Source organism: Camelina sativa, chromosome 11 (assembly GCF_030686135.1).
Source record: "Camelina sativa cultivar CO46 ecotype springtype chromosome 11, ASM3068613v1".
NCBI lineage: Eukaryota > Viridiplantae > Streptophyta > Magnoliopsida > Brassicales > Brassicaceae > Camelina > Camelina sativa.
Window position 1 is genome coordinate 46344636 of NC_141890.1, and position 9896 is coordinate 46354531.

The 9896-nt window shown below is 34.9% G+C and overlaps 2 protein-coding genes across 3 annotated transcripts; one reads left to right on the forward strand and one right to left on the reverse strand.

Moving 5' to 3' along the window:
- The first annotated feature begins 312 nt into the window (after positions 1–312).
- On the forward strand, positions 313–2009 carry LOC104726326 (zinc finger protein CONSTANS-LIKE 5-like). Of its 2 annotated transcripts, XM_087471046.1 has the most exons (2): positions 445–628; positions 683–2009. In XM_087471046.1, exons 1-2 carry the CDS (start codon positions 597–599, stop codon positions 1719–1721), a joined length of 1071 nt encoding a protein of 356 aa, XP_087327172.1. In that variant the 5' UTR covers positions 445–596; the 3' UTR covers positions 1722–2009. The 2 variants fall into 2 exon arrangements, with proteins under 2 accessions (XP_010443467.2, XP_087327172.1); XM_010445165.3 differs by having other exon boundaries at positions 313–2009.
- Positions 2010–5038: 3029 nt separating this feature from the next.
- LOC104726327 (putative receptor-like serine/threonine-protein kinase At5g57670) lies at positions 5039–8114 on the reverse strand. Its single transcript, XM_010445166.2, has 10 exons — positions 7848–8114; positions 7631–7749; positions 7248–7366; positions 7027–7148; positions 6626–6931; positions 6292–6546; positions 6040–6197; positions 5749–5964; positions 5464–5613; positions 5039–5359 (listed from the first exon to the last, which is right to left on the reverse strand). Exons 1-10 carry the CDS (start codon positions 7987–7989, stop codon positions 5207–5209), a joined length of 1740 nt encoding a protein of 579 aa, XP_010443468.2. The 5' UTR covers positions 7990–8114; the 3' UTR covers positions 5039–5206.
- Between the last annotated feature and the right edge of the window lie 1782 nt (positions 8115–9896).

A 9896-nucleotide genomic window follows, 5' to 3' on the forward strand; every position in this document is an offset into this window, starting at 1 on the left:
TTATACTTATTTTTTAACATATAATTTTGAAAACACTATCAGACAAATTTTTTTGTTTCTTTTCATCTACTCTTAACAAAAAATTACTAATCCATAACAAAATAGATAAATTTCACACAATTTAAGGGTTAATTAAAAAAAAAAAGTTTTAAAATAAAGATTCTCCGACATAAAAATAAACAAATTATACGATACTCAGACTCCAGCCTAATTAATTTATATATTTAGCTGGTTTCTTGTCAGCCTAATTTTATTTTCTACGTAACCATATATATATATATATATATATATATCTCCATTCACGAATAAAAAAAAAAAAAAAACAATTATTAATAAGTAAATAAAAACAAACCCATACCGTAACTCGATTTTATTTTGTGTGGACGTAATATATCCACGTGTCACATAATAATTCGATAAAACAAACTGAGTCTTCTCTGTCCGACTGGGCATGACAGATCATCTTAAGCAAATCAAATACCCAACTCTCTCACACATTCTCAAGCTTTTAGTTTTTCCCAAGGAGAGAAGAAAGAGAGAGAGAGAGTTTTGTGAATTCAAGAAGAAGAAGAAGAAGAAGAAAAAAGAGTTAGTTAATGGGATTCGTCTTAGAGAGCATCAAATCAATCTCCGGCGGTTGGGGCGCGGCGGCGCGTTCCTGTGACGCTTGTAAATCAGTAACCGCCGCCGTGTTCTGCCGAGTTGACACAGCTTTCCTATGCATAACATGCGACACGAGAATCCACTCCTTCACCCGCCACGAGCGCGTGTGGGTTTGCGAAGTCTGCGAACAAGCTCCCGCCTCCGTCACTTGCAAAGCCGACGCCGCAGCTCTCTGCGTCACCTGTGATTCCGATATCCACTCAGCTAACCCACTCGCTAGCCGTCACGAGCGTGTCCCCGTAGAGTCTTTCTTCGACTCAGCCGTCGCAAAAGTCTCTGCTTCTTCCACTTTTGGCATCCTCGGCTCTTCAGCCACCGTCGATTTAACCGACTCTGTTCCGGTTATGAACGATGATCTCGGTTTATGTCCGTGGCTGCTCCCTAACTACTTCAACGAACCGGCTAAGATCGAAATCGGAACTGAAAACATGAAAAGCTCCGACTTTATGTTTTCTGACTTCGACCGTCTCATTGATTTCGAGTTCCCGAACTCGTTGAGTCATCAGCATCAACATCAACCGTCCGGAGGAGATAGTCTTGTTCCGGTACAGACCAAAACAGAGCCGCTTCCGTTAACTAACAACAATGATCATTGCTTCGATATAGACTTCTGCAGATCAAAGCTCTCTTCTTTCACTTACCCAACTCAATCATTGAGCTACGGTGTAGTTCCTGCTGATCAAAGCTCTCTGCTTTCGACTTCTTCACTCGAATACGGTGTATTCCCTGACGGAAACACCAACAACAACTCTGTTTCTGAGATCTCTATCCCGTTTAACCGAAGCACGATCACTACCTCGACGGCGGCGACGACTACTGGTGGTGATCAGACGAGCTCTATGGATAGGGAAGCTAGGGTTTTGAGGTACAGAGAGAAGAGAAAGAACAGGAAATTTGAGAAGACGATTCGTTACGCTTCGAGGAAAGCTTATGCAGAGTCACGACCAAGGATCAAAGGCAGGTTTGCTAAAAGAACAGAGACTGAGAACGACGACGTTTTCCTCAGTCATGTTTATGCTTCAGCTGCCGCACAGTACGGCGTCGTACCAACGTTCTGATTCAAAAAAGTCTACGGTGGATAAAATAATCAACATCAAAACTCTCTCATCTTCCACCGTTCGATTTACTGGGAGATGTATAATAAGTATAGTGAGTCTTACCGTAGACAAACAATCTTATCTTCTTTTACCCGTTTACTCTTTTTTACACGCTCTCTCACTGCCACTATAAGGCTGTAACTTTTTTTTTTCTTTTTTCTTTGATATATATAATGTATGCTTATTTTTTTTCTTTAGAAATGTTATAAAAAAACATATAATTTGGTAATTATAATTTCGATTGGCTGATGTTGTCTTGTCGCTAAAATATCTTGAAAGAGATTAGGTGGAGTTTGGCTTGTTTATTGTTTTCGTGGCACAAAAACACAAACTACGATATTTAATGTAGATAATTATGGGAGATTTTTAGGTCACAGTACAACAACTTGCACAAGTGTTTTCATAAAACAAAAATAATTATCTTTGATTAAATAATTCATGTATTTTTGTCTCCCATGCACGAGAAGCACTTGTAAGGGATGAGAAATGTGATTTTTTTTTAATATCTTCTTTCAAAATATAGCTTGTAACGACGAACCGTTTGGTTTTACAAATAAAGTGATCAGTAGGTTTTATATATCATATATTTTTTTTCGAACATACCTTGTTGTAGTACTGAAAAGTTATTGATTCGTGAAGGTAGTTCTTGATCCAATAATATCTGGAACTTTCGCAAGAGTAAGTGAAAACAGTTGCTTTTTACGGGGATCGATCAGAGGAAAAGAAGGAAAGATTGCAATTAATGGGTTTTGTCCGAGACTTCATTAAACTTTGCCTTTTGGGTTTCTGTACAGCCAATCTTTTTAATCTTTATCTCGGATCTCTCTCACCTTTATGTAAGAACGTGATTATTATTGTCAGATAAAGGTCAAAGTCAATTTGAAACTGTGATATATTTGTCGTTAGTGACGGTGATTTTATTGGTATGATCACTATCTTCGTATTATAAATTTCATTAAGAATATTGAGTCTAATAAATAACATGCCAATAGCCATTTAGGCAACAATCTCGGACCTAATTAAGATTCATTTAAGGAGGCTAAAAAAAGTAAGAGCCGGAGTATTTGTTTTCTTCATTAAAGATGTTTACATAATTTATCTTGATCTAGTATATATATTTTTTTTGAACAAATTGATCTATAATTAATTATTTATATCATAGTACGAAAACAACATCAATAAACGTTTTCAGTTTATTTTTTGTTGAAGCATCAACTTATTAAACAGTTTAGGTTACTAGGCTAATACTTGTATACGTATGTTATAATAAAAGTATGTTAAAAAAACATATGAATTTGCGGAGTATATACATAATTCTTCTAAACTCATGCACTCTCTTCCAATTTCATGCGAGCTTTGTAATCATTTAATTTTTAAGGACCTAGCAACTTTTTATGGAATGTATATCAAATTGTTTTACACATACACTTCACATTGATACCCCAAAAAAAAAAATATAACCCATTACGCATGATCAATACTTTGGATTGCGATATTTTAGTTGAGTGAGACTTCTACCGTCCAAGTGGGTTCGGACACCTTGATGCAAGGGGCAGATTAGGCAGGATATTTTGTTGTAAGGTAAGCTTGAGATTTGCAAATAGTGGCTACGAGTGCTTTGGGGCCACATATATACAATCATAATAACGTTAATAATAGCGCATTAAAGCAAAGTTTTGACAATACATAGAACTAAAGTTTGATTTATTTAAACAAAGAAAAAAAAAGTTCGATGTTGAGTGTCACGAATGAATTCGATTAGTGTGGTCGATTTCCCCTAATTAACATTGGATTAAGCTTGTTTGGTAAATTCAACCAAACTCATTGTCTATTATGTACTTATCATATGATTAAGGAGTAGTCTCTTTTTTAATAAATGATTTTTAATTTAGTCTTTCTTTATTTAAATTTTCTTTTATGAATACATTTACAAGTTTGCATAATAACGCGTATAATTCGTGTGTGAATCTATATATTCCATTGGACGTTATACTAAAATCGAGACAAGTAAGAGAAAAACACCGCATGAAAAATATTAGTAGAGGGGGTGATATGATACCTACATAATAAACACGTAGTAGTATTTTCATCATCTTTTAAGAACGTTACAAATTAAACCTTGGATATAAACTTGTAATGCTGTGACCAGAAAAAAAATAATAAAAAAAATAGTACCGGTGATTAGTGACACAAAACTCTCTATGGCGAAATGCTTATATACTTCATAACTTTATCGTCATGGACTCGTGAGTTTTTGGAAACCCTTTTTTTCTTTTGTCAAACAAAGCAACCTTTAAATCGTGTACACTCCCACAAAAAGAGGTAACAGAGAGGCACAGTGTCACATTTAAAGGGAAAAAAACTTGTTAACAGTTGAACCAATAAATTGGGAAGAAAGAAGAAGAAATGATTATTTATTTAATGGCTCCATGAAAGAGGGACCTGCGTGGCCCAAAGTGGGTCCGACATAGACTGGAGTCGAACAAGAGACAAGTGGAGGGTCCGACTACACCCTAACCACGTGCATCGCCGGCCCAAGGGCTGTTCACCGTGGTCCACTTCTGCACCCTTAATCCATATCTTAACAGTTCCAACTATCTATCTTCCACTAGATAGATTAATATCACTGCAAAACATAACAAAAATACTCTTAACTACAAGAATTAACATACAAAACCATGGCTTAAGTTTACTTAATAACAGAGTCAACATTCTTTGGTTTTTTGAGCTTCAACGCTAAAATATTTGAGTTAAGTCTCAACTCTCAATTGATGTATTGATTTTTCCTTTATTTAATATGATATTATGAATTTCCCACGACAAAACTGTCACCATTTAGATCCATACTATTGCTTTCTTATTTTCTTTCTTTTGGGTTGAATTATATGTTATTACAAATTCTACCAAAAACTGTCACCATTTTGATTCATCCATACTATTGCTTTCTTTTCTTATTGGATTAAAGTTCTACTGCTTTTTTTCTATGAATTATACGATTACGACAAAGTCATGCATTTTATTCTATCTATATACACACAACACACACACGCATAACATGGGATACAATGATTTTTTTACTTAATCTAGAAGAAAGATGTCGAAATTCGTTTTAGCTAACTCGGTTAATTGATTTTATTAAGTACTCTTAATTAGTAAAACTTGGAACCATGACTGTTGGAGAAATAGTATATAATTATATATGCTTTAGTTTTGTGTCTCGTATAAAAATCATGTACTTTGTCTCTTTAAACGGAAAAAGAAACTCAAACGGTCTTTAATTTGGTTAAACTATTGAGTAACTTATTTCTATTAGTTGTGAATTTGATACATAATGGATGAAAACGTTAAAGATCTCATAACTCATAAGATACGAAAGAATGAAAAAAAGAAAAAAAAAATCTAAATAAAAGTAATCAGTAGATATATATTAGATATAAACAAAAATATCAAAAGGAAGAATCCAACGGAACATCGTATCCGAAAATCATAGAATACTCATCCCATTCATCATCATCATCATCGTCATTAGTCATATCCTTAGGCATTCTCCAGCTCTTTGCAATCTCAGCCTCGTTCCCATTTGTTAGCAACTCCAATACCTTTAGTTACACAAAACAAAATCAATCATCCACTCGAATTCGGTTATCGGACATCATTGTTTTAATTTTTATGATTATTATCATCGATCGAACATTTAACCAACCTGAGTCATGGTTGGTCGTAGTATCGGCGATTGTTGAACACAATGCGAAGCTGTAAGGACAAGCCTATTCATCTGTTGATCATCGTACTTATCTTGCAATTTTGGATCAACCAAGTCTCTTGTGTTACCTTTCTCCAACGCCGGCTTCGCCTGCTCATTAACGATCAATTTTAGGACTTATAGAAGAATCTAAAAAACTCAACGAGGAAACCTCTAAGTGAACTAGAGGGCTCTATGTCGTGTCTAAAAAGGCACACAAGTAGGTATGACTAGAATTTATTATACCCATAAGAGAATGTGCTTCTGAGAGGGATTAACCGGTCTTCGTCCGGTTATGATCTCAAGAAGGAGAGTGCCAAACGCGTAGATGTCGGTTTTCTCGTCTACGGTTCCTTGCATTAAGGACTCTGGTGCTAGATAACCGAACGTTCCTTCAACCGGTATAACCGCATGGTGAGTCCATTTGTTAGGCAACCATCTCGCCAATCCAAAATCGGTTATCTGCACCATGAAAAATCAAATCAAATTTTATAGACCGGAACTGAACTCCTTTTCATGACAAGAAAGCTAGCTCACCTGCGGTTCGTAATCAGGTCCAAGTAAGACATTGGAAGATTTGATATCGCGGTGAATGATCCGGTGGTTGCAGCGTTTGTGAAGATAATGAAGCCCTCGAGCAACTCCAACCGCTATTTTGTACCGTATAGGCCAATCTAGGGATCCGCTTTCCTTCTCTGTTTTGATTTTTTTGGCAGTATAAATTACAAAACTGATCCAATGTTTGGAAACTAAATAGTGTTTTGAGAAAGTAATCTGAAGTTAATTTACCGTGCAATGCAGAGTACAAGGTTCCATTCTCGGAGAACCTGAAGACAAGATAGAGACCTCTCTCAACACAACAACCTAAGAGAAGAGCAGTGTTGGGATGAGATACATGACTGATGATGCCGAGTTCTGTAAGAAACTCTTTCTCCTTGTTCATGTCACCACTCTCCTTTGTTAATCTCTTCACTGCTATTCTTCTTCCATCCCATAAATCTCCTCTGTACACTTCAGAGTACCCTCCTATGCCTACTATGTTCTCTGCAATTTAACTTTAAAACTTAGATTAAACTATTCAATATTGGCGTCTTGGGTTAATACAAAAAAATTTAATATTCACCTTCATGAAAATTATTTGTGGCTTTAGAGATCTCGTTATAAGTGAAGCATTGCATTAGAGGTTGAGGTTTAGGGTTGTTCTTAGTCTCGCTTCCTCTCCATTTTCTCAGAGGAGACTTCATGATAAGAGAAGATATAAATCTGTAGGGTGACATTGGCTTATGTTTTGGTTTCTCTGAAGGCGAAGTGAAACTAGAAGAGACCATTGAACCGTTGAAACTTGAAGCATCATCGCCGGATGAGCTAAGCGAATCTCTTGATAAAGCGTTTAGTACACTGCGTGGTGAATACTTCTCCCTCTTAATGTCTACGAAAAAAAGACATATTTGTTAGTCTTTGTTGAATCCCGTTAACCAAATATTAGAACCAAACTTATGGAGTATTAAATATGATCTCGCTAACCTCGAGAAACCGCAGATTCGGAGTAACAGTCTTTATGCGGTTTTCTTTGATTTCCGACTAAAACAACAGAGCAACTTGATGGAGCAAAGTCGGAAACATATCTTGTGATGTCATTCCATATCCTAAAATGATTGGAAAACACAAACGAGTTTTTTTATTACATGGGTTAGGAATTCGATTATGGATTTTGTAAACCGGATCGGGTAATTTCCGGTTTATACCTGAATTCGTGAGGGGTTGGTCGGGATAGGACAAGATAGTGCGCAGAAATAGACTTGACTTCATCTACGAGTCCTCTTCCGATGTTTGAGCTAAACCCTACCTTGGCTTCCAAATTCACCTAGTCAATGTGATTATTGTAACTTTTCAGGAATTTATTACCAATTTATTATAACGGTATTAATATGGGGCGAATTCGTAATTAGGAAATAAGTATATGTTAGTTTTGTGTGTGTTATATACATAGGTTTTCCTCTGCTTCGGCGCATACAGAATAGAGAATTCGTGCGTGTGGCGTCGGTATCTAATTGAAGAAGCTCTACAATTTCCGGTTTATTCCGGTTTAAAATAGGCTTGCGTCAATTTTTCTAAGAAAGTATAGTACCTGGTTGTGGCAGCAAGTGTAAGCAAACTCCGCAAGCATGGAGATAACATGAGATTTGGCACGCCGAATCTGAGTTCTCTTCTTCTTTTTCATCGGCAACTTTCTCGGCTCTTCACCAGCTGCATGCAGCAACAATTATAGTTTCTCAATTAGTCAAATGATCAACTGCCATAGAGAAAATACAATAAAACAGAGAAATCTAGGTTTATAGATTAACCAAGAAGATGAAGAGCAACAATGGTGTCACTCGGTTTAGCAAGAACATTGATGGCCCAAGACAGAACATTTTGGCTCTCGTCACGGTCCAACGAGATCGCCACAAGGATCTTGTTGCTACCTTCTTCTGTAAGAGATATCATTTGTGTTGACCCTTTTCTTCGTTTTGTTTCACTCTAATCAAGGTCGGAAATTTTGAGAACACAATGATTCTATACACTTGAAGAAGAAGATAAAGTGTTTAATTTTCTTTGTTTTTTAGGTGATGAGTAAGAAGAAGAGAGACGTTTCCAGACTAATAAAGAGTGTGGAAAAGGGATGATCATTGCATGAGATAATCATTAGCTGTGTGTATGAGTCTTGACGAAGAAGCATAAACCACAATACGCTCAATGGCATTATAATCGAGTTATCTTTATATTGTTTTTAATATTAGTCAAGAATCGCAAGTTAAAATTAAGATTTAAAGATCAATTTGGAGTTAAGTATTTATGCTATGCTTGTCTTTAGTTCTGAGTTCAAATTTTAAGCTCATGAATTGTGTATGTTTTGATAATGATCAGTTGTTAGTTTTTTGCTAATAAGTCAAGATATTGAAAGATGTATGAAAACATAAGAACGCTTAACTAATTTTGATACAATTCTTAATAGTTAGAACAATCAACAAATGCTCATTATTAGCAATAACTAAACCTAGGTGGTTCGTTGAGTATCAATAAGACATACGCACGCCGAAACTGTTGTTGGAGATCAAATGCTAATCAAAAGCTAAACAAACACATGCATTAAAAGCATTATATATAATAATTATTGGAGACAATGATGAGATTTGAAGTAAATGTGTGGTTGGGTGATTTCTGGTCTAAGCAAAGGCCACAGGGACAAAAGGATGTGTTCTTGTTGTTGTGGTCTCATCTCATGTCCTTGATTTTGTCTTCCTCTCAAAGCCATTGTTCTCTTTGGCCTCTACATTTTTTTTTTTTTTTATCTACTTATCTTATTTATCAATCATATATAAAATGATTAAGATGTTAGTTTAGGATCAATCATTTCAAACATAAGTAGCAGAAAAATAATATGAAATGAAAAATTGTTTTCAAAGGGTTGGTAGAAGGGAGTGTGAACCATGAATGGCTATCCAAAAGAGGGAACATATATATTTAACTTTTTACAATGAATAAGACTTTGAGAAGATATTAAGGACACAATATTTTTAAAATATGTTATACTATAGAATAACAAAAGTAATTAGAGGTTAATACTCCTTCTGTCTCTAAAAAATTGATATTTAGAATCTAAAACACATTTTAAGAAAACAATAATTACTGAATTTAAATATATTTTTTTCTTTGAATAAAGAAATATTATTTAATTTTAAACCAATAACAATTCAAAATTTTAAATATTTTTAATGATTACTTTTTGAAGTTTACAAAACATCAATCTTTGTGGAACAAAAAAATATCCCAAAACAGCAATCTCTGTGGGACAGATGGAATAATACATTTGGACCAAAAAAGGTGCTATCAACAAACGACGTTGAATCATATAATTACATGTGCAATTAGGCACCCAATACTTGGCTTTGTTTGTCTTATACTACACAACACTAACCTCCGTACACATCACACACGTGCAATTGATATCTCAAACTTGGGGATATCTTAATTAAGCCAGCAATGAAAATTGATTTTTAAAACGATTTAAAGACATTTATTTTTATTTTTAAACCATATATTTTTACATTACAAAAATCCCCCTGTATAAACATTTTATATTTTCTTATCATCATCATATAGTTTTTTAGAAATTACAAGGACGAAATGAACACTCCCTTGAAACAAATATTATAAGTATCAGCTCATGGTTGTTCGATAGTTGCAATACTGAAAATTGAAAGACCAAGGTTCAAGTTCACCCACTATATTTGTAGCCATGATTAGCCACTATAAATGCATTAAAAATAGGAGTTCCTGATTCTACCACAAGTTTTGAAGAATAGTCTGAGTTTTGTTTTTGTTTGGCTCACGGTTCTCTATTATAAATTATT

What these genes read in the sequence shown, in the direction of transcription:
- LOC104726327 (XM_010445166.2), bottom strand. Translation starts at nt 7,989, where the DNA reads ATGATATCTCTTACAGAAGAAGGTAGCAACAAGATCCTTGTGGCGATC. An exon ending in CCAACCCCTCACGAATTCAG is followed by an intron (nt 7,149 to 7,247) that starts GTATAAACCGGA and finishes CAATCATTTTAG; the next exon opens with GATATGGAATGACATCACAA. An exon ending in TACGACCAACCATGACTCAG is followed by an intron (nt 5,360 to 5,463) that starts GTTGGTTAAATG and finishes GTGTAACTAAAG; the next exon opens with GTATTGGAGTTGCTAACAAA.
- LOC104726326 (XM_010445165.3), top strand. Translation starts at nt 597, where the DNA reads ATGGGATTCGTCTTAGAGAGCATCAAATCAATCTCCGGCGGTTGGGGC.